The sequence below is a fragment of the Melopsittacus undulatus genome, chromosome 3 (assembly GCF_012275295.1).
Source record: "Melopsittacus undulatus isolate bMelUnd1 chromosome 3, bMelUnd1.mat.Z, whole genome shotgun sequence".
Classification (NCBI taxonomy): domain Eukaryota; kingdom Metazoa; phylum Chordata; class Aves; order Psittaciformes; family Psittaculidae; genus Melopsittacus; species Melopsittacus undulatus.
In genome coordinates, this window is record NC_047529.1 from 88137382 (window position 1) to 88162244 (window position 24863).

Consider the following 24863-nt stretch of genomic DNA (forward strand, 5'->3'; position numbering starts at 1 on the left):
GTGATAAACAGCATCATGTGTGGAGAATATTCTAACAAAAACAGAGTGTCTCTTGGTAGAGACATTTTAAGAGGATTATTTTGGAATTTGATTTTTCCTGCAACACTACTGTTAACCTGTTGATCTTGAACAAATATAATCTTCAGTCTACATAAGAACACAGGTTTGATGTAACTTCTTTAGTCCAATAGAGTCACAGACATTGAAAATCCTCACATAATTTCTATGTGAGTATACAAAGAAGCCTTGGCCAATTTGCAGATATTATTGGCTATGGGGAGCATGAAAACAGTGTTGAAATTTGAAGCAACTTCCATGAAGGTGGCATTTGGAAATAAAACCTCTCTACTGCAAAATCCACCAAGTGAGTTATTTAGCTTGAATATTCTTCTTCATCAGCTATTGATCAGATTTCTGTGTAAAGGTACCAGTAATTCTTCCTAAAACAGTGAAATGTAAATTAGTTTGTAAGAAATTTCCTGTTTCAAAAAGGTTTTGAAGAGAGCAACCATTCAACCTATTGGGAGTTGGTACTGTGAAAAGATTCTTCTCATTTCTGGAAGGCAGAATGACTCAATGTTTGCATATAGAACCACAGGATGAGTAACCTATAACTACTCAGAATTTGTTGAAGTATGAATCCCCTTCCTGTGCCACTCAAAGAATCAAATACTGTTCTGTTATTCTGTGATAACAAAACAGGTGAGGCCAGGGAAAACTGTGATGCTTCTCATGCTGAGTGTCACCTGCAGCTCTGCAGTTCATAGAATATTAATGTAATGCCAGATTCCTTTGGTTGTAGCTTAATTTTCAATACCCAGTGTGGAATTTTGCTTTATCTTATCTTTTGTCCACAGACCAAGATCTATTGGCTTTTTTTGTTAGTCCACCAAGATAGAGGTTGTACTTTAGTAAAAGTTATTTTTTTTAATATTAAGACAATTATAGAAGAATAATGTTTTGCAGAGTTAAATGTTGAAGATCAGTTTCTGAAGTAAGTTTTCTGGAAATTACCTGAAGGCTGCTGATAACATGAAAAATTTGTTTCTGGAGGTGTGTGATATGTAAATCATAGAATCATAGAATAGTTAGGGTTGGAAAGGGCCTTAAGATCATCTAGTTCCAACCCCCCTGCCATGGTCTACAATGTACATGTAGTTTAATAATTGGTATAGCTGCTGAACCCTGGTCATTTTTGTGATGGTTTTAGTGCCTTTTTTCCTATGAGAAAAAGAACTTTTCCATTCTGTTACTGTAGGTACAGCAGCAGGTGGAGTAGCAATTCTCAGAATGTTATAGTGTAATCATACATGATCTCTAATTGCAGTAAAAACAAAGTTCATAAAATCCAATTTGCTAATCATTCATACCCTCCAAAATACTCAAGTTTTTAGATCAGACCAAGCTTTCTTCTCATTCCTGAGGTTATTAGATGAACAGGGTAGAAACTGCACAAAGGGATTTGCCAGTTACTTTTGTGTTCTGTATATCATTTGAATGTCTGTGTCATAGACACAAATAGTGAGGCTACTTTTGAACAAGCGAAAAAGAGTGGACGAGAGAATGACTAAGTGCAGTCTTTTCAGTAGAGGAAATAAGTTAAATATGTTCTCTATAGTTTAAGGTGTTTAGCTGTCTTCTCTGAACTTAAAGATCAAGTTAAAGTGCTGCTTAGTGGAAGCAAAAGAAGAGAACCAAGCAGTGAGAGAAGTTATTTTTTTCCTTTCTTGCTTACTAAAACAGTTTGGAATGCCTATCAATTAAATGAGCATTTTGTTCTCTTCTAACATAAATTGCTCTTGTAGGCTTACAGCTGTCCATGGAAAATACTTGTGAAAATAAATAGAGCATTTCTGTATTTCTGAGGGGTTGTCTTTGGCAGTATTAGTTTCTGCAGGAGCATTATTTGGGAAACAGCCATCTTGGATGAGACTACAATTGACTGAACAAAGTCTAGGACTGATAGAAGGTCATTGTTGAAAGGGCAGCCTTTTTTACTCTAGTATGGCACCATTGAGTTAAACTTGTCTTTACTGCTGGAGCGATATTCTTCCCAGTGTTTCATTTCAGTATTTTATTCTTCTGTAGTATCCTTCCCTATGAGGTGATAAAGGAATAATTAATGGAGTAAAGAGTATAAACTTTCATCTATAACAGTATGTGTTTTAGACTTCCAAAACTTCATGCTAAGAAGGTGCAATGAAAAAAACTTGGGCCAATGGTAAAATGCTGACAATGGCCTTTCATTGGAAAGGTTTGGTTAGTCTTGCGTTAGAGAGGAAAGCAGCAGCACCTGGGGGAAGAGCAGTTTTTCTCCCCATCTAAGGCTAGGGATGAATTTGTTTTCAGTTACTTTGAGCAATCACATTAGTCTTAACTTTTTGATACAAGGTATTCTCTGAAGGATTTAGGACACAGGTTTCCTATTAAATTCTGTACTGTTCTCTGCTAAACACTTAAAAACCATGATGTTTTACAGGGTCAAGCGAAGTTGCTTGCAGAGCAGAAACGATTTCCATTTGCTACTGATAATGACAACACAAATGAAGAATTGGGTAAGATGCCTTACATTAGGTTTATGCAGGTGAATTATGTACTGATTATTAGCACTGAATTTTTTCAAACTAAACTGATGATTCCTCACTGATGCATTAATTTTGAAGTGATCTTAATAAGCCTGAAAATACAGAGAGTTTTCTCTGGTTATATAAAGCAAATATGTGTATCTTTTCCTAAAAATCTTTTCTGCCTTGTTCTTTAGAATTCTTCACTATCTCTGCTTAAGCAAGTGTTCAAAAAGCTTTTGAATTAGTCCTCTTAAACAGTCTGAGCTGTTTCCTGCTTCCTTTTCTCTGTAATTATTGATAATTAAAACTATTCAAATATCCAAAATTTTTTACCAATGGAATATGCTTTCTATCAACCATAGATCTAGTATTTGTCTTTCCCTTTCCACACATTCTTCCTGTCAATCCTTACAGGCTTTCTGAATTATGTCCTTATGCAAGCTGCTGGCTGATATTTTTTCAAAGCATGTTCAGCACAGTAAATGAAGGCATTTCAAATAGAACAGCAAGAAATACTTCTCTCAAAGGACTTGAGGAAGGACTTACTTGCACTGCTTCTCCTAACTGATGTCCTCTATAGGAAGCAGAGGTATTATGAGGCAGCAAAGAGATTGTTGAGAGTGTATGCCAAGGAAAGCAGCAGACTGTCTTACACATAAGAACAAATGGAGACGTTGCTCATAAGTTGTTTAATGAAATTAAAGCAATTTTGTAGTTTTTGATTGACATAATTCCTGCCTTCACAGGAAAATTTTGGGGCTTAATCTTTTTTTATATTCCTAGCGTATCTGTGTTCATAGAATCCTGCAGGTAATACTAAACTTAAGTCCAGCAGGAAATATTTTATGCTTTTAGTATGTGCTCTGTAGACTTGGAAGATATGCCAGAAGATCCCTGTCTTCATGTTTGGCATGTAGGCTGACACCTACCTACCCACTTGATTTCAAGTATGTCATAATGTAAGGAGCCTGGATCTTTCTTGTTTGTGTGTGATACTTATAACTGTTCTGAGAGAAAGTAGTGTGAAATGTATGGAGCATCCTGAAGCAAAGTTGGCACCTAAGTACTAGGACTAAGGGACCACTGTTATCCCTAGATTTTTTCATAGTAGGGTACTTGTATTTTGTGGTATATAATTAAAGATGAAAGATTAATCAAAGAATTAAAATTTAAGAAGCTGATATCGTATCAGCTACTAGCTACCAATCACTTGCCATAGTTCTACAGACATAATCTATGACCTCCTCTGTTTAACCAAGAGTCTTGGATAAACAAAATAAACACATTATCAGCAAGACAATGAGTCTTCATTATGTTGCTTTCCTTAATACTGGCATGGTTGAGTTAATTTTATTTTACATGCCAACTGTTCTGTGTGCTGGGATTGGAACTGTAAAGATGGTACTTAGAACTGTGTAGTCTTGGAGAAGAATGAAATGAGGAAAATTCAAGAGCTCTTCAACTGTCTTACTCTGCCAATTTTCTTCTCTTTTTTTGACAATGCTGTGTTTTTGTACCAAGTGAAGCTTTTTCTGTATTGAGGAAAAGGCTTGTATTGCACAGAGTTACTTCCTTCTGCATAATAGAAATGCTTCAAGAATAAGTCAAAGTCTAGATTAAATAAATTTTCTACCTGTCTTACTTTTTCCTCCTCTAATGAACAGCACTTAGTGACACTGCCAAAACAGTGTGTTTCTGCCTGCATGAAAGATAAGTGTCTGTGTCTTATTAAAAATATCGTTGTTGCCACTGGCTTATTTATCTCTTCATGTTTGAGTAAGTAATTAAGCCAATAGGTGTCTCTTCTGCCCTGTCTGTATGACTGTTAAAACTTGTTAGGAGTATTAGAAAGGTGAATTCCAGCTCTTAGTTCTACCATCAGCTGCTCATGTGAACTGCCTGGGGAAACGTACTGTAACAGCTCTAGTCCTCAAGATAGTTGTTTCTCTGTGGGCAGTGTAGACAGATCTTAATCCAGAGTTAAGAGCTGTGAGATATTAAAACATGCAACATGAAACAATCTTGAGATATTCAGCTGTCAGAACTGAACTTCAGTCATGAAAGCATAACCACAGCATTCCAGTCTTGTGATTTGACTGTGATTTTTATATCTTGTGGAGATTATGGGAATATGTGTCTAAAACAGTGGTCTGTTTCTTGTTCAAACACTTGCCATGTATTCCAAAAAGGGGGTATGCATAAACTTTAAAGCTTTTCAGAATTTTAATATGGGTAAAGATTCTGTGGTTTATGTATTAAAATGTATTTCAAAAAGTATAATCAGATGGTTTTTGCTGTTTTATTGACATTTATGATGTTTTGTTAGCAATTGCTTACGTGTTGATTGGCAATGGCTTGTATGATGAAGCCGTACGACACTTTTCAACAATGCTGCAGGTAAGTTTTGTGTTTGGACCCCTAAACAATCACTTTATGAAGTTAGCCATTGCAACACATGGCTTTACTGAATAATTCAATTATAGATTTTAAAATGAGCGTAATTATGCTAAAATTTTTTTTTTCCCTGTGCAATAAGAATATTCCTTAAAATCAGGTGATTCAGTGTCTTGGTTATTTGCTGAGTATATTTCTTATCTGTAGGAATAATCATTTTTTGGCACTGATGAAAAAAAAGCATCTTCAAAATCCTCACTTGGGCAAAACTGAAGTGCATTTAATTAGCCTCTTAATGTGTAGGCTGAGATATTTTAATGTGGACTTTTTGGGTGACAGCATGTTGCTGGTAACATCAGAAAAAACCTGACAGATCACTTAGGATAGTGGCAAGTGGCACATTGTTTTCATGATGATAAATGATTTTGTATGCTAGGTTTATCCTTCTTCAGTGGTAAGTATTTGATGAGTTTAATATATAAATAAAATGTAACAAATACTTCAACATACTTTGTTTGTCTGACCAAAGTAAAGAATCTCTTCTGAGAAGTAGAAAGTGACCACTCTTAAAACAAAACCAATCCAAACAGTTTAAAGGCTTCAACTAAAGCTGTTTTCAAAATACTGTATTTTTAGAGCTAAGAAGCTGAAACTGTCAGGAGCACGGACCTGCTTTTTGATCTAAACTCCTTGTAACACACAAATACAAGCTGAAAGTAATACTGCAAATACTAGCATGTTTTGGGGTTTTGTTTGTTTTTAACTCAAATGTTACATGGTTTGTACTTCAGTTGAGTTAAAGCATGGTAATTTAATGAAATTATTCCAAAGAATTTATCAGAGGAGCAGAATGTTTTTATTGTTTTGATTTGGTCTTTAGCCATATCTGATTTTTTGTTTTGTTTTAGTGTGAGGATTTTTTTTTTATTTTTTTTTTTCCCCTAATGAGAACTCCTGCTTCAAAAACTACTGGACTTATAAAGAGGAGACATTATATTAAGAAGGAAAGAAACATTATGTTAAGAGGGAAACGCAGTATAAGTGAAGATAAGCAAGATACAGTGATTAGAAAGATGTGAGAAATGTGTATATAATAGGATACCTATGCAATGCACACATCTCAGTTGAAATTAATAAAATGCTTTTTCTATGCCTGAAAGGCTGTTAAGTGATTATAATTGTTCACTCTGTTTTCCGTAAGCCATATGAAGTGAATATTAAAACATGTAACAGAACAAAACAGCCTTGCTTAGCCACTGTTCAGGAAGTTACCTGAAGTTGACATTGGCAAGTGTACACTCGGAATCAACACAAGTCTGGCAAGGTGCTGGCATTGGTGTGCCACATATATGTTGTTTTGTCAATGAAGTAATTTACTTCTTTGCAGTTGTACCAGTTAAATGAGACCAGGCCTATGCTACAAACAGTTGTAGCACAGCTGTGTTGGTTGCTGGTGTGAAGATGGTGTGATTCCTGACTGTTTTTCAGGGAAACTGGCTGCATTGACATCGTTGTGCCAAGAAAAGCAGTTTCGCTGTTGTAGTTCTTAAGATTTGAATGGAAAACTGCATTTGGAGTAAATAACGTTGCACAAGAAGTAGTTTCACTACGTAAGATACATCCCCCTAAGTGTCCCAGTTGGAAAGTGACAGACTTAAATCTAACCCAAGGAAAGTTTTTTTTAAATTTTGCAAAACTATTTTGGCAGGATACCTGCCTGAATACAAATTTCATCAAGATGTCACCATTTCCTGCTTCCCAATTTTGAATCTCTAATTTAAATTACAAATAAAACAAGCTTTGAATGTCTGAAATGCATGTTTATTATCACTTCAGTGATGTTAGAAGTCAGATAATTATCAGTAAGGTTTCAGATAATGAAGGCTGGACAACAGACTATGCTAATGTGCACATAGTTTCTGATAGGTGGTCACTGGCACTATAACTGCACTCTGTTTAGCTTATTTTCCAGACAAATACTCCAGAACAATTCCAGTGAATTGAATTGGAAGTTGCAAGTATGTAAAAGTATGGACCATGATATAGTCAATTTCTTTGCCTGATAACTGTGATTGTTCATTGCATACTACTTAAGATCAGCAGGAAATAAATATATATTGAAGAAAGGTACCTTTTAAAGAAACAGAAGAGCCCGCCCAAACCCCAAATAAGCACAAACTTCAACTGATTATTGTACTCGACTGATTACTGTGTTCATGTTTAATCTTGACAGGAAGAGCCAGAGCTGGTTAGTGCAATTTACGGACGAGGGATAGCATATGGGAAAAAAGGACTACATGTGAGTAGATAATTATTTAAATTAATATCTTATGGAATTATTTGAATCCAAACTATAAGGCCTGTAACAGGAGGAGCCAGTGTTGATAGGTACATCCCAAAATCTTTGTGCCATCCCTACTATAATGATGTGTTCATCCCTTGGTGGGTGCCCCACAGGGGGAATCTAGTGGATCATATGGCTCAAGCCTTGGGCACATTTGCTTTGTTTGACTATGGTAGTGAAGCAGGGGTGCAAAAGGAGAAATACTCGCAGTTGTGAGTGGTGGATAGTAAAACTAGGGGCCACAGCCACTTGAGAGAGTTTTCTAATGAGATTGTTATATCACCAGTTTGGAATTTGGTTGGTTTTTTTTTTTTTCTTTCCAATTAAGTAACTACTTCCAGTGTACCATTTACTGAGGACAGTATAAAAATTCAGGTAGAGAAGATGCTGGTGGCATCAACCTGTTTGCCAGTAGTACTTGGTGTAAGTTACAGACAGCACTGATGAGTGCTCATTAGGCACTCACTAGTGCGTGAGAGTGTGTGTTGGAGTTCACGTGAAAACTTCAGCCAGTTTTGCTGCCAGGAATGGTACCTGTGGAGCTGTAAACCTAATGTTTATTTACAGGGTTTTATGAATAAATTTAGAGGTACAGCACAAAGATGATGTGTACAAGCGAAGTTTGTTTTTCTTGTTTATAGCAGATAGGTGTTTTTTTTCTTTCCCAGCTATTTGTATAATACCACATCTTAATGTGATTAGGAAAGGTGTGTAGGGTTTATAAGGTAAACTGATAATTTTCAGAAACTTGGGCAATCTATTTGTTGTTGTCCTTCAGTCGTCAAGAGTATATTACTTTAAATATGCACAGTTGTTTACCTTGTTTATTTTTCTTCATTTCAGGATATGAAAAATGCTGAACTTGCTCTGTTTGAGCTCAGTAGGGTGATTAGTCTAGAGCCAGATCATCCTGAAGTATATGAACAGCGAGCAGAAGTGAGTATTTTTTATGTCTTCAGGTTTTTTTGAGAAGTTCCAATTATACAGTGTTTTCAGTTATTTCTTCACTGATTTAATGACTAAAGCTCTTATCTGTGTTTTTTTGTGACTATTACTCCTTTAAAAATATGCATATTTGCTCTCACACAATGTAATTTGTGGAGTGTTTATTTTCAAAATGAAACATATACCATATGGAGTTACTGTAACCAATAGAGTAGCGTATATTGTATGTAGTGTTTATTTTTTGACATACAATACAGCAAGATCATGTGGGTTTTGGTGTTTGGTTGCTTGGGGTGTTCTTAATATTATGAATCAAAATACCACTTGAACCTTACCTGTTTACACTTAGTATCTCCATAGTAAATTTGTTAGGATGAACTGGCAAAGTGCCAAACTTGTAAAGAATGAGTTTTTAATGAAATAGTGTGTGTTCATATTTGTGCATAAAAGTTAAATATAATTCAGATACACAGATACTTTTAATTTTGAAAATCCAGTTTTGTCAATTACAGACTATAAATTTCAAGAAGCAGCTTTGCAGACAAATCAAAAGCATAAACATTTATTAAATATGAATATATGATTATAATTATCATAATTATTATTAATTATATTAACTATTATTAAATGACATGGCATGTTGTGTAATGTTAATTGCCATAATATGAAATTGCAATTCACAAGTTTCATGGGTTTAATGACTTGATAATACATTTGTTGATAACCTTGATCTAAAAATGCAAAAAGCATTCAAATAATTGGAAAATAGAACATTTTCCTTTGGGGGAAGTATTTTTAAGAAATAAAAAGGTTTGTGAGTACTTTAATTCCATTTTCAGTTGAATGTGTTGAAATAACTTGAAATAGCATTTTGCTCTGGCTGATTTGTTTTTATTTGGAATACTAGGTTCCAACAGATGTTATTGGTATAGGTATATACCTATGGTTTAGGTATACTGAATGCAATTTTCTCAAAAAGAAAACCAACAAACAGAAAAAAAACCCCAGATTTTTCTCTTTGATTTAAAAGCAAGAAGTAGTGAAATTTATAGTAGAACTTACCAGCAAATATGCTTACTCTGTTTCAGCTGAATCTGGAAAAGAATAATCTTCATATTTCTAAACCAAATCTATTCAGTCTGTTTGCTGTAAACTGTTTTTGTTTTATACTCTTAGATATTGTCCCCATTAGGACGAATCAGTGAAGCATTGTCTGATCTCACCAAAGCTATTCAGCTGCAACCATCAGCACGGCTTTACAGACACAGAGGTACCCTTTACTTCATATCTGAGGTTAGTAGGTTTTGGGTGTTCTGTTTGGTTTTAATTTTATGGATGTTGATGAGTATTTTGTTGTTTCTGTTTATCCCAGTTGTCACTTTTGTTCAAGAGCTCCTTTCCTATTTAAAACAAAATAAAACCAAAACCACTGAGTTTCCCTGTTGACTTTGACAATTCAGAGGTATTCTTCAAGTATTTAATCTGCATATCTATTTCATACAGGGAATCAGAGGTCAAGTACCTTGTATGCATATCTCAGATTGTTTTGTGTGTTTGAGGAGTAGGATAAAGGATTTGATTTGATTTTTAACCTACAGCTGTATTTAAGAAGTATACAGTGTAAAAGGAAAACAGTTATGGCCAAGGCAATGACTGCTCTATACACTTAAAAAATGCCAAACAAACCCATATCACACAACAAACAAACCAACCCTACAAAAATGCTAACGTCCCATTTTGCAATGTAATCTGTGTGTGGCATTCTTAAACTTGAATCTAATCCAAGTAACTTTATTTTCAAAGATTGTGTGAGTATTATATACCAGATTTCCCACTTTATTCTTCTGATTTCACTCTACTTCCTGCTGTTCTTCACTTATTTTATTATGTTTTATATAGGATTTGCTGTAAAAGCTGAAAGTGTATCATATGTTCTTTGTTCTTTGATATTCTGACTGGCAGTTGATAATCGTTGGTGCTTAGCTCTGAGACTAACTTCATATGTTAAACAAAATTGTGTACTTTTATGAAAACAAAAGTATTTATTCCTCTTTATTGGTATGGGGTTTTGTCTGTCATCTAAAATCTATTTTACCACAGGATTATGCAACAGCCCATGAAGACTTTCAGCACTCACTGGAACTGAACAGGCATCAGCCTATAGCTATGCTTTATAAAGGCTTAACCTTTTTTCACAGAGGACTTTTGAAGGTAAGGCTATGTTAAATAATCTTTGTAGAACAAAACCATCTATTTGAAATTACTTCTGTAAAACAGTAGAAACATCATAGGTGTTGGTATATGTATTTTCTTACATAAGGAAGACTTTTTAAGGTAAAAGAGTTCAAGCAGAATGCAAATGTGTAATACTTCATGGCATGACATGTAAATACTGCTGGTGAATCAGTGATAACCGACATATTTAAGAAGTGATTTTGAAAGTGTTTGTATTTGGCACCTCTGCTGATATCTGTATGGTTATATTCAAAATTTCTTTCCATGAAATAGACTCCCTTAGTTTTGTGGAGGGGAAAGGGATGAAGGGCAAAGTAATTTTGAATTCTTCTTCAGATGAGCTAAAAAGTAATCAAGGAAACTGCTGACAGAGAGCCCTGCATCTGTGCATGTGTGTTTCAGTTATATGTAGATTCTGAAATGCTCATATCTAAATTGAGGGAGCATAGTTGCTCCCTCAGGTTTTAAAATCAGCAGGGAAGTTCTTCCCATGCTTTCTTTAATGTTTCACCATTTTCTGACTCAACTTATGTGGTTTAGGTGTAGTAACATTGCACCTGTTTCCTGCTTGTGAAGTCTTGTGAAGATACTGCTGCACTTTTCCCAAGTGGAGAGTAATTAGATATGTATCTGTAGTGGAACCTTTTTTGTTTTGGTTCAGTTTTGGGGTTGTTTTGTTGTTTAATCTCTGCTACAGTTTGGGATTCATTAAGAGTTGTACGAAGAAATTCTGAAAGAACCTGGAGACAATCCAGAACTCCTGAATTTCAGCCCAGTGTCTTTCACGGGCAATCACTGCACGTGTTGGAGATCTGTGGTGGTTTGTTTTTTTGGGGTTTTTTTATGATGGTGGATTTTTGTCTGTTTGTGTGGGTGTTTTTTCTTTTTTTTTTTTCTTTATTTTTGTTTTGTTTTGGTTGGTTGGTTTTGTGTGTGTGTGTTTTGTGGCTTGTTTTTTTTTTTTCTTTTAAAGCAAATAGGCTACTTTCCTATTTTCTTAGTCCCCAGGCTGGTATTTTTTCTTGTATTGTCAGTGTATGCTGTGAGAACTTCAGGCTGTCATTGAATTTGCTGTTTGTATCTGATTGCAGCCAAATGAGATACTTGCAAATAATAGTCTGATCGCATTTCTGATATTTGGTGTAGACAGCAGAGACCCCAGAAAGTGATGGCAAAGTGTTTGACACTGTCCCACGCAACATCCTTGTCTCTAAATTGGAGAGACATCAGTTTGATAGATGGACCACTCAGTGGATAGAGAACTGGCTGGATGGCCGCATGCAGAGAGTTGTGGTCAACGGTTCAATGACCAGTAATGAGTGGTGTCCCTCACGGATTGGTGTTGGGACTGGTCTTGTCCAACATCTTTGTCGCTGACATGGACAGTGGAATTGAGTGTGCCCTCAGCAAGTTTGCCGATGACACCACGCACTGTGTGGTTCTGTTGATACGCTAGAGGGAAGGAATGCCATCCAGATGGACCTTGACACGCTTGTGAGGTGGGCTGATGCCAACCTCATGAAGTTTAACCATGCCAAGTGCAAGGTCCTACACCTGGGTCGGAGCAATCCCAGGCACAGCTACAGGTTGGGTAAAAAGGAAATTCAGAGCAGCCCTGTGGAGAAGGACTTGGGGGTGTTGGTCAATGAGAAGATGAACATGAGCCAGCTTCAGTGTGTGCTTACAGCCCAGAAAGCCAACCATATCCTGGGCTGCATCAAGAGGAGCGTGACCAGTAGGTCGAAGGAGGTGATCCTGCCCCTCTACTGTGCTCTCGTGAGACCTCACTTGGAGTATTGCGTGCAGTTCTGGTGTCCTCAACATAAAAAGGACATGGAACTGTTGGAACAAGTCCAGAGGAGGGCCATGAGGATAATCAGGGGACTGGAGCACCTCCCGTATGAAGACAGGCTGAGAAAGTTGGGTCTGTTCAGCCTGGAGAAGAGAAGGCTGCATGGAGACCTCATAGCAGCCTTCCAGTATCTGAAGGGGGCCTAAAAGGATGCTGGTGAGGGACTCTTCATTAGGGACTGTAGTGACGGGACAAGGGGTAACGAGTTGAAACTGAAGCAGCAGAGGCTTAGACTGGATATAAGGAAGAAGTTCTTTACTGTGAGGGTGGTGAGGTACTGTAAGGGGTTGCCCAGGGAGGCTGTGAATGCTCCATCCCTGGCAGTGTCGAAGGCCAGGTTGGATGAAGCCTTGGGTGATATGGTTTAGTGTGAGGTGTCCCTGCCCATGGCAGGGGGGTTGGAACTAGATGATCTTAAGGTCCTTTCCAACCCTAATTATTCTATGATTCTATGAAATACAACTGAAAAGAATAAATAATTAAAGTAATATTTTCTTCTTTCTGGTACGGAGATAAACACAATTCTACGCCACCGCCTCCTTTCCTCCAATTTCTTGTCTCAAAGGAAGTGTCTTCCCTCTTTAGTGTTCAAGTTCTGAGACTGTGACCTAGTGGGTTTTTATTCCCAGGTATACCTTAGCTTCCAGTCAGGTTTGGACTGCCTCTTAAAGGAAGGCTGTATGTGTCATCTGCTAGGTTTTACTAGGCTTGCTCAAAACCAAGATTTAGGGTGAGATGGCAGAGTCTTCATTTTGAGTGAAAAGAGATCATTGCTTTTGGGTCATTGCTTTTGGGAATAACCTTCTTGGTTTTGAAACTTATCTAGAGGACATGAGCCTGTTGGTAATGGTACGTAATTAACTTATATTTGTTACATTTTGTTCAGGAGATCATTTTTATGCGCATCGTAGTGCTCGGAATATATCTGTTAGTTTTTCTGAATAAGAATCTCTAAATTGGTGGAAGGTGCTCTTTGATTTTTTTTCCTTACAACAGTTAATTTCTTGCACTGTACACTTCAAATACTTTTCAGTCATTCCTTCATAATACAAAGCAGTTGATTATTACAGTCCTTAATTCTAAGTCTTTATACTGCATTTGCTGATTTATACAGCCAGTCCAGTTTAAAAACCTAAGTTCTTAATCAAAACCTTTGAAGAGGAAGGTTTTTTTGAATGTATGCATATAATTATTTTAAGCTATCTTATTTTTATTACATTTTATTCACAGCAGCAGCACGTTATTGTGTGAAGACGATCACTTACTGATAATCTCTAATCTTCAAGATTGTGTTTTCAAACTGTGCTATTAACTCAGAATGCAATAAATGCAATGAAAGGCAGAGTACAGATTTGAAAGGAGTCTTTTGGGATGAAAAAATTAAGAAGTGTATTGTGAATGAAGAAGGAAGACTATAAGGAGAGACTGCTTTGCCTTAGGGAGCAGATTGAGCTTTGAAAACAAACCCTGGAGGTGTTTAATCTCTTTATTCTATTAAAATGCAAAAAAAATTGCTTATTCCCATAGCGTATTAGACAGAGGAATTCTGACTAAACCTGTCATTACTGTAAAGAGTGTTGCAATATTTCATTTGTTACATGATGATTATTACTCTAGGTTTTGTAATAAATTCATGCTTTGTTTGTTCTTTCCAAAGGTTTTGATGAACAACTTTAAATCCATGGCTAGTAACTACTGAGGACGCTAAAACTAAATGAATACAATAAATGACAAATTTTTTTGTTGGTGTCTTTCTGTAGGAAGCCATTGAATCATTCAAAGAAGCTCTGAAGCAGAAAGCAGATTTCATAGATGCATATAAAAGTCTGGGACAAGCCTATAGGTAATTGCATTCAGAAATAGCTTTAAAGTCAGTTTTCAATCTGATTGTGTTCTTTAAAATACACTCTTTAAATTTTACATGTTTATTACAAAACTCTACAGAATCATATGTGTATTTGATAGTTCCTAAAGCCAATATGGCTGTGTAAGGATATGTTCAATATAAATAATTTCTAAGTTTGCTTTGTATTTTTAATTCAATCTCCAGTAGTCTGCCAGACTCAAACTTAGGTGAGTAGCAGTTTTAAGTAAGATGTGGTTTATGTATGCTAAATTATTTTTAGATGATGGGAATGTTTAATACAAAGTGTTAGTTCCCATCTGAGACTGTGCTGCTTAAATTGATGAAAAATCCATTGCATAGTGCATATTGTTTGTAAACTGCCAGATCCTATATCAGTTGACTTCTCACCAAAGACATTTACAGTTCTGAGAATTTAGCTACTTTCCTCTGTGGATTATTCTTTATATGGACATGTAGGTTCTTAGCTATTGATCAGATAAAAATAAGTCAATCCCTATTTAGTAAGGTAACTAGTCAGTTTTTTCTTCTTTTATATGTATATAAATAATTTATATTTCAATAAAATGTATTACTTTAAAGGGGGTCTGCAGATAACCACTAGGGAGAAAAGTACATATAGTTTGTACGTAAGGACAAGAACATAACATAGTCAGCAACTGCATATCTCTGCCCTTTGTAGTTTTTTCCCCAACCTGCTGTGTTTTGTCAGCTTTTTAATCCTTGTTTTACAGTTTTAGCTTTGGAAAGCACTCAACTACATCATAGAGGCTTTTGTGTAGCAGGGGTTAAGTTAAATAGAGTTGGTGTGCAAGCATTGCATGATCATGTGCTCTTTTTCTTCAGGCTTTATGTTTCCTAGTTTATTCAGTGAAGGCAGTGTCAGTTATTTTTTAATTTATTTTTCTTGCTTTGTGGACTTCTGCCTTACTTACAGTACCTAAATTCTGAACTCAATGTAGAGTAACTAATTTCTTCATGAGTTTTTCTGAGGTACTCATTATTATTGTGGCATGTAACCGCTTTCAAGGTGCTAAATAATAGTAACCTGGAAGATGGCCAGTTGCCATATGTTTCCAGTAAATACATACATGCTTTATTTTTTTTGTTTTATGTTTGGATGTGGGACTGCCTCTCTAGCTGATCAGTTGCTCTACCCTGTGCTCAAGAAACCTTAATCTGAAGAAGCTTTATTTTGAAGGAGACTAAAAAAAAACAAGCCTTAAAATGTCTAATTTTGTGTTGCATTGTTGTTGTACAGAGCAGAAGTCACATAGCAGAGCATTCCTAATCAGCTTAAATGTGTGGCTTTTATTCCCTCTCACTGTCCTCTGCCTCCAGAAATTTGCTGATCCTCAGGAAGTAATAGGGGAAGGAATGTAAAGAAATCCACCTCTGTTTTTTTTAAGTCCTTTAATTGCAAAGCATAATTGCTATTGACTCTTCTAATGCTCATCAGTTAGAGGAGGCTAGAAGATGAATATTGTTTAATAACTGAGGACACTGTAACTAGTGACTATCTATAAGTCTGAATTACATCTATAAGTGTGAAATTACTTATATAAGTCTATAAACCTGAACACTCAGGTCTTAAGTGGAAATAATAATCCCATTTCTCCAGGGCACTGTTAACTTCAGCTGTCAAATTATTCCTGACTTCTAAAATCTTGTATTTTAAGTTCATGCTTGCTTGCTTTCTTCTGCATCAAATGAATTTCAAATACAATGCTTAAAAATACCTTTTAAAGAATTCTTTTTATAGTGGAAGTTGACAATTCTTAGTCTGATTTATTCTTCTGTACAACATTTTACTTATTCATTCCTGTTTCAAATCTAGTGACTTCAGTGTTTGTGCATTTATTTGAAACTAAGGAGCTGTGGTTAATTGCTATTATGTCTAAAAATCGTTTTTTTGCAAATGTATTTATAACCAGTAAATCTTGTTTGTTTTTTCTAGCATTGCTCTTGTTTGGATTTATTTGATGTGGAAAGAATTTAATGATCTTAAATTTATAAACCAATGTACTGGATTAAAAAAAAAAGAAGAAAAATTGTGTGCTATTTCTTTTTTTTTTCTTTGTAATTTCTCTGTAGCCATTTTTACTGAAAGCTGTCCTGCACATGGAGTAATTTCAGTCAATACATTTTTAGTTAGTTTCAGCTTTCAAATGCCATATGCTTTCTTCTTATTCAGCATTGAAATAGTTAGCATATTTTTAAAAACATGTTTATATTTAGGAGTTCAAAAGACCTGTCACAAATAATGTTTTCTAAGAACTTCCACTTTTGTGGAAGTTTTGTATCTTTTAGTTCCTGAAGAAATACCAGTGGTATGTGTTTTTATGTTTTGTCTGCTGAGGAGATTTGTGGTCTTGGGTTGTATTTTGGAGTACAAATTTCTGGGGTTGAAAAACAGTGCAGCTGTTCTGTTATTACCACTGAAGAACAGTTGCAGAATTACTGCTTTTGTTAAAGAAATTTTCCATTACAACTGTGTTCCTCTTTAATGATATCCTCTTTGGATGTGTGAAATCAGCTTCCAACAAGTAATTTCATTGTCACTGTTGCCTTCTTTATTCTTCACTTTCCACTTTATGGCGTTGCTTAGAGAACTTGGCAACTTCGATGCTGCTACAGAGAGCTTCCAGAAGGCTTTGCTCTTAAACCAAAATCATGTTCAGACATTGCAGCTCAAAGGAATGATGCTTTATCATCATGGTAGCTTAGATGAAGCACTAAGGAACTTTAAGGTAAGCAGCCCTAAGTAAATACAAAATTAAAATGCTTTAACAAGTGCAGTAAAATGGATAGTTGGTAAAATTTTTCATTCTGAATGCAGGGGAATTGGAACTAGATAATATATAAGGTCTCTTCCAACCCTTAACCGTTCTAGGATTCTATTAGCATTTGAACTAAAATTATTTTTGCAAAGTCTGTCTTAAAAGATTTACAGAAACTTTTAGTTTTTAATTAAGAATGGAATTTTCCTAAAACTAAGATACTTCATCTGTTTTATGGATTTTTGCAACCAAGCTGTTTGAATTGCTTTATCTGTGTTTTGTTGTTTGTTTGGGTTTGTTGTGTTTTGTGGTTTTTTGAGTTCGTGTGTTTGCATTAAACTGGTAATTGGTTTTGCTAATATTTTAGTTGAAATCTAAAGGTTTTTTTGCATCTGATGGAAGAAGGAATGTAGTCTTCCTAATTTTAAGCTTAAAGTAAGCATACAGAGTTCCAGTACTTATCTATTTTTTCTATTTTCTTTGTTTTGAAAAACCCAGAATATGTTGTGATTCATTGGGCTTGTAAAAATATGTGTGTTTCTGTAGGTAAACAAAATCTTGCCTCTCTTCATCGGCATTAAATAACCACCTCATTTTGTAGACAGAGCAATAAAGACCTGTGTTAATCTCATGTCTGTATTATTAAAGCAAGGAACAAAATAAAGTGTAGAAACCATTACATCCCTTTCTGAATGAGCTTGTGCTTATCCCAAGGAGAACACTTTATGTGCATTATTGCATATTCACCTTCCGTAACACAGTTTGTAGATACTGGTGTAATTGAAAAGATATTTCAACTTCTAAAGACATTTAATTGATAAAAGAATCAGAGCATTAATCTTTGAATGATAAATATGAATTTGCTATGTGTTTAACATAAGAGTAAATAGTTGACTAACACAGTGTAACACATAAACTAGTGAAGATAGGGATGAAAGAAATGGCAGAATATGTATGTTGAACCAGCCAAAAATTACTTGTTACAGTTACTGTCAGGAGTATGTTTATTCAACTAATGTGAAAACTTTCGTAGTTAGAGCAAACATGATTTATTTTCATATCAACTAGAATGTGATCCAAAGCATAGTTGTACTGGCAGTAATTGATCTTAATAAACAGTAAATGTTTTTATGCAGTCTTCTGACCAAACAGGTTAGTTTATTTGAAGATGTTCTGTCTTGATTTATGAGTGTTTTGCTCTTTTAATCTCCTAGAGATGTTTACAGCTAGAACCATACAATGAAGTATGCCAGTACATGAAAGGTCTCAGCCATGTTGCAATGGGACAGTTTTATGAAGGCATAAAAGCTCAGACTAAAGTTATGTTAAATGATCCACTACCAGGTCAGAAGGCCAGCCCAGAATATCTGAAAGTGAAATACCTTCGAGGTAAGTTGGAATTGTTTTTCTTTTATTATTTCAATTTTCTGAAATCCTTCAAGAACTCTGAAAGTGTGAGTGTGCTTGTAGTTATACCATTTTAAGGAAACCATCATACATTCTCATGATCATTGTTTAGTATGTCTCTTTAAAAAAATATACATTGATTCTTGTTTGTTCATGCAGTTAAAAGCTAGGACCACAAATGGAAAACAAACTTATTTGTATCTTGGAAATTAGCTAATAGCAAAATTAAATTATCAAAGAGTAATGGCTTATTAAAGTCATGTTGGATAGTTGTCAACATATAATTTGGTTTTTGTTTTTATGTAAGTACATAAGTAGGCTTATTATGCAGACAGTATTCCATTTTATTTATTTCCTACAGAGTATTCTAGATACTTGCATGCGCATTTGGATACCCCTCTTTCAGAGTATAATACTGATATGGATCTTCCTGGAAATTTCAAGGACCACTGGGCTAAAAATCTTCCTTTTCTCATAGAAAATTATGAAGAACAGCCAGGGTTACAGCCACATATAAAGTGAGTTTTGTTTTGGGTTTTTTAAAGCCTACTCCAAATATTTTTTTCAGTTTAACTTGTAAAAGTGCTATTCTGAAGTGCATTATAACTGATAAATATTTAATGCTATATGAAAGCGTAATTCCACTCAGTGTGTAAATCATTTTCAAAATCATAGGGATTGGAGTTGGTTTAGCTCATAAACAAGGAAGAATGAAACTTAAGATTATTTTCTTCACTTCTGTCTTCACGTTATCAATAACATCCACAAAATATTTCATATTCTGTGACCTTACTGAGTAAATATTCTATTTTTTATTGTAATCAATCTTACAGGAATTTATAAGCTTCAGATACTCAGTGTAGCTTTATGTAGCACCTGTATTAGTTTCTTGTTGTGTGTTACATTTTTGTTTTGTTATAGGTGTAATTTCCTAAATACTTAATTTTTTTTAATGGTGGGTACGTTTCAATGGGGAAAAGTATTCTCTGGAGTAACTTACATAACCAGTATTTTAGAAGGAGGGTGATTTCAGTCAAGAAAGGGAGGATTTATGAGAACAGGTTTCAAAAACATGTAGCTAAAGGAAAGACAGCAATTTCTCCTGGTGTAGTCTAGTTTCTAGATGTATTTTAATATATTCACTCTATCTGTGTAAAAAAATTGCCAAGTTAAAAATTTATGGCTTTTGAATATATGGAATAGAATCCACCTTTTTAGCACAAGAAGCTTTTACAGAATTACACAAGTTACAGAATAAGGGCTCTGGTTTCTGTGCATTCTCTTTTTTAACTTAGTGTTTAAGTTCCTCAGGGTGAGTGTAACACTGAAGGTTAATGTATTATCTGTGAACTTTATTTAGTATTACATATAATGAGCAAGTCTGAAGGTGAGATACTGGATGTGACAGTGTCCTGGGTTCAGACAGACAGTAAAAAGATCTGCTATTGAATTCAGTAAGACCCTAATGTAACTGCCATATGCTGTGTAGGTTCAGGGGGGTGGGAGGAGGAATGAGTGTTCTTTATACTGCTTGTAAATATTTCTCACACAAATTGTGTTGATTATTAGACAGACAAATCTGTGTTTTACAACTTTCAGGACTTTTGTGCCAAGTTTTGTCTGATGCATATTTTTCTCCTCTATAAGAGATGTGTTATTTCAGAATTTTGAAAGCTATAAGCCTGATGTGCAAGAACTCATATGTGTAGCTGATCATCTGGGTTCCATGATGCAGTATGAGACACCAGGATTTCTTCCAAATAAAAGAATACATAGAGGTATACTGAAAAAAAAACAAACCAAAATCAACCCAAACCCAACCCCAAAACGATGTGGTGATAATTTAATGTTATACCTTTGCTGTCTGCAAATTAGTTGTATTCTCTGTTCTTTTAAAATCAGTTTAAATTTAAAGTAATCCTTATGGAAGCATTTTTTTTGTCCTAATTGGTGACTGGAAATCATAATCACCAGATTCTATTGATGTTAGCAATTCTTTTCCTATAAATACATCACTTTCCTGCTTCAGTTTTCATATCTGTAGCAATTCAAGTTTTTGGCTATAATTGGTTTTCTGTTGTTTGTCCCTCTATCCTCCTTCTCCACCCCCAGCAATGGGATTGGCCACTCTAGAAGTAATGCAAGCTGTGCAGCGGACTTGGGCAAACTCAAAAGTTCGGATGAATGGGAAAACCAGACTGATGCAATGGAGAGATATGTTTGATATTGCTGTGAAATGGAGAAGGTAATGAGGGGGAAAAGAGAGAACAAGCCTTATGTCAGTTGTAATACTGACATATACTTCAGTTAACCAAAGGGCTGAAGTCACAGATGAAAAAATACTTGTTACCACTCTAACTAGAAAGTCTTCTGATAAAGGAGGAGAATGATTTCAGTACAGAAGTGCCCTTCTGAAAATACTCAATTCCTCTTGTTTTTTTAAAGAGGGAAAGAGTTGGGAATAGCATTTTCTGGTTGAGGCAAAGCTGTGAAAGGCCATACGATACATTACAGTTTAGGCTAACAAATACTAATAGTTTCAAACTCCAGTAACATAAAATGCATATGAGTTGTTGCTTTTCTTATGAAAATCATACGTGTGTTTCAATAAAATGTTCTTTTTTTTGTGATCTCTGAATTCTAGCTTTAGCCTAAAATTAGTCTGTGTGTGAACAGAGCTTGATTAAGAATACTGCACGGAGTGAAATGTGTGCCAATATTCATGTCCTTTGTCTTTGTAGGATAGCTGACCCTGACCAGCCTGTGCTTTGGTTGGACCAAATGCCTGCCCGAAGCCTTAGCAGAGGTTTTAATAATCACATTAACTTAATCAGGTAGGAGAGTTTTATCAAACAGCTTTCCCTTCCACACAAAGGGATTGTACCAAAACTTACCAGCTGTTCATGAAACAGCATATTAGAGTATCAGATGTATATGTGCTTATTGGTTTGCTTTAATATTTATTTTATATTTTCTAATGGAACATTTGGGGTTTGTACACCTCAAATTTTCCTTATGACATTTCTCCTTTTTCCTGACTTTGAATTGTACAACTGAGTTATAGCAAGATGTAACTAGGATCCATAAAATGTGCAATTTTATGTGCTGTTTTTAATTCCCAAATTACCTGTAAAAATTAAATTAAGTTGATTGTAGTTGTAATGTTTCAAATGTGCTTCTCAAAGATAGTGGCAGCAGTAATGAAACAGTGCTATTTTACTAGCTTCAATACCAATTTATGATAGAAAGGAAAAACATAGGTCCTTTAATTGTTTTCAAAGCAGGCCAAAATAAAAGCAGAAAAAACAAGTAACCTGTGAAAGGTAACACTCGCACTTTCAAACAAAGGTAAAATTTTAAAGATTCAACTGCTGTTGTACGTTCCATCTTCTCCCATGCTGCAAGACTCAGTATTGTAGTCATGACAGTGCTACCTCCCATGAAGTGGTAGAAGTATGAGAGACTCAATGTGGCAACATCACTGTCAATCACAGGAGCAGAGTGTGTTTGTGTAAGTAAATATGTAGCCAGCATTCATGTTATTTCCCTTCCTCACATCCTCCCTTGGGAATTATTAAATCTTTGATCTGTCATTCTGCTTTTGTATCTCTTGATTTTTCTTTCTTTCTCTCTTTGAGAAGCTGTGGGGAAAAAAGGATGAAGGAAGCAAAGCTTTCTTAAGAATTATTTCAGGCTGAGAAAACCAGTGATATTCTGATGTTCATATACAGAGGCTCATACTTTGTCCATGCTCTTACACTTTGCTGGACCCTAGCAACATTCACTTTAGGGAATGGGTGCAATTTAGCATTAAACTCCAATGCAGATCAGTAGTTGCTTTGCAGGATGTGCTGCTTCTTGAACAGTCTTACACTCAGGCTTTTGTCATCTTCCAAACCAAGTGTTACATTTGGGCTCCAAGCTCTGTCCATCTTTGATGTTGCTGCATTTTTTAATTTTACATGTATGATTGAGCAGAAACCAGAACCATCTGTACTTTGAGATGAGGATGCATTCTATACTTCATCTGGTTCTTCCTGGTTTTATTTTAAATGTCAGAGTAAAAGCTATAATATCTAGGTATCTGCCGGCAAAAAGGCATTCAAGTAACAACACCTAATTGCTAATTGCTAATCTCTAGGAGATTAAAAGAACATTGGGGGAAAGACGTCCCTGTACAAGATTTGTCTTGTCAGCAGCTCTTGTTTTTCACTGGCCAAAGTACCTCACTTGTTTTCTTCTCATCAAAGAATGCTATCAAAACTCATGATTTCTTAGCTGGGATGTTTTGGTGATTTCATAGAAATCTGAAACAAGCTTCACAAACATCCAGAATGGTAGGCCCACAATGAATCCAATTCTAACCTTTTTTGGTTTTGGCTCAGCCTTGACTTTTGGGGCTCTCATCAGCATTTCGGTTGTGGTTTTTTGATAGCTAGGTAGAGGTTCTCTGCAAATAACTGATTTTCTTGAAGGAAGAATAGATTTGGAGCAGCCTAAATACCCCTGCCTTAGGAGTTGATCACAATTTAGTACTGGATGGTGTTTGCATCCTTTTTGATTCTGGAAACCTATACTTTGATCATTCTGCATCCCAAGTAATAGCTGCTTTCATTGGTCAGCTCTCTGTAGTGATTTGTTTCTGCTTCTGGATTGTCTCATAATGATTTCACATAGGGCTAGGGGTAAAAGAAATAACGTATTAAGCGGTAGTAGTTTTGTTTGTGTTTGGTTTCTTTTTAATTACTTTTGAAATATGTTCTAGTCCATTGATTTCTGAATGACATTTTAATCTTAATAGATTATACAGATCTGTATAATCTCCTTCATTACTCAACTGTGAAATGGCTACTGATTGAAGATATTAACAGGCTACATGGCTAACACCTTTTTGTTGATAATTCAGATCACTTTATGGTCTTTTGACTGTTTTTCAGGAAGACATACATTGCTTTATATTTGGCTTATTATTTGAAAGCTATTCTCATAACTGTATGACTAAGGCTGAATTTTCTCTGTAGAATGGCTACCTGAAAATCAGGTGTAATAATAGATTATTTAGGCTGAAAAATAGCAGCTTTTATTGTTATTAAATATACCAAGATATAAACTGTTAAACCAAATAAGAAGTGTAAAAATAGCAGTTGGGTTTTCTTTTAGTATTTGTAACAGATAAGTCATGCTGATCTCAGGCTGTCTCTAGGTTTTGTTTGGTCTAAATTGCACACCAGTATTTCCTGTGTGCAGAAAGTTTTGATTAGATATCTATTAACATAACCTTTTTCCTTACTGAGAATTCTTTGCATTTGAAACCCATTATTGTTCAGTGATTTTTGTCAAATGAGTCTTGGCATGGAGGCACTAGCATTCAGTGACTGCTGAATTAAAGATTCTTTTCCAGAGTGGCAAAATGTGTAGAGAACAGCAGGAAACAAAAAAAAAAATTGTTTGTTTGGAGTCAATTTGGGGACCTTTTGTTAAAGGTGCATAGAAACCATCTTGCACTTCACAGTGTTTGATAGGCTTCCAGATCTTAGCAGCTGAATATGCAAGTATATGTGTCAGCTGTCACTACTTCATTTGTCTATAGATAAGTGTTATTTTGGGTTATCTCCTTTCTGGCTTAAGTGATCAAAGCTGCCAAGTTTCATTTAAAGTAGAGAAAATATCTTTGAAAGCTGAAGTTATTTCATAGGCAAAACAAGGTTTGTGATCCGCTAAATGTTAGTGATATACTCGATATCTTTATAAGAAAATTAAGACACTCTCTTGAACACTGCTTATTTTGAATTCTTGGTGGTAGTGTTTATTAAACAGGGAGAAAGAGTAGGAATAAACACAGATCACTTCTGACCACCCACCTAAAGTCTTTTCTGAGTACGACTGTTTCTAGATGGCCTTGCAGAATGATAGGTCTGGTTTGGATGTATTTTTCTGAGATGCCAGGAAAATACAGTTCCTTATACTGACACACTTCTGCCTGTTGTACAGATACTTTTTTTTAATACAGATGGAAAATGATGGGACGTACGACAAGGGCAAATTATGTGTATAAATTTTTCTTCATCCTTCCACTTTCCTTATCTCCCTTTCTGATATATGCAGATATGTATACGTGCTCCATTTCTGTTCAGTTTTTAAAGACTGATTCTGCCATTATTCAGAGGCTAGGCCTATTGAACTGTGAGACATGAGACAGGGACTTAAGCTGCCAAAAATCACTTAGAGTGGGGGAAAAACAGAGTTGTACACACTTTCCTGTGATTGACAGTGGTTTTGCTTCCTCAGAGAGCAATAACGTTTGCTTTATAAAATCTTGTTTTGTAGACTGGGAGAAGAGGAAGGACTCCTACAAATGCAATAATGGTATGTAATTTTTCCTCTGAGTGGTTATAATCCTAGCAGGTTTCTATCAAGTTTTCAATGTTTTAGTTTTTGGTTTGTTTTTTTTTTTTTCCTTAGTAGTCCAGGGAAA

General features: G+C 35.3%; 1 protein-coding gene across 3 annotated transcripts in view; it reads left to right on the top strand.

Annotated features, from left to right (window-relative positions):
• Window positions 1–24863, top strand: part of TTC13 (tetratricopeptide repeat domain 13) — a 41180-nt gene that overhangs the window by 4016 nt on the left and 12301 nt on the right. For all 3 annotated transcript variants that reach the window (XM_005148595.3, XM_031048531.2, XM_031048532.2), the window contains exons 3-15: window positions 2480–2555; window positions 4894–4964; window positions 7195–7260; window positions 8149–8241; window positions 9427–9543; window positions 10351–10461; window positions 14098–14180; window positions 16810–16951; window positions 18196–18370; window positions 18750–18906; window positions 20036–20166; window positions 20501–20633; window positions 21130–21222. In XM_005148595.3, the coding sequence (XP_005148652.1) occupies window positions 2480–2555; window positions 4894–4964; window positions 7195–7260; window positions 8149–8241; window positions 9427–9543; window positions 10351–10461; window positions 14098–14180; window positions 16810–16951; window positions 18196–18370; window positions 18750–18906; window positions 20036–20166; window positions 20501–20633; window positions 21130–21222 (1448 nt within the window). The remainder of the gene's footprint in view (window positions 1–2479; window positions 2556–4893; window positions 4965–7194; window positions 7261–8148; window positions 8242–9426; window positions 9544–10350; window positions 10462–14097; window positions 14181–16809; window positions 16952–18195; window positions 18371–18749; window positions 18907–20035; window positions 20167–20500; window positions 20634–21129; window positions 21223–24863) is intronic.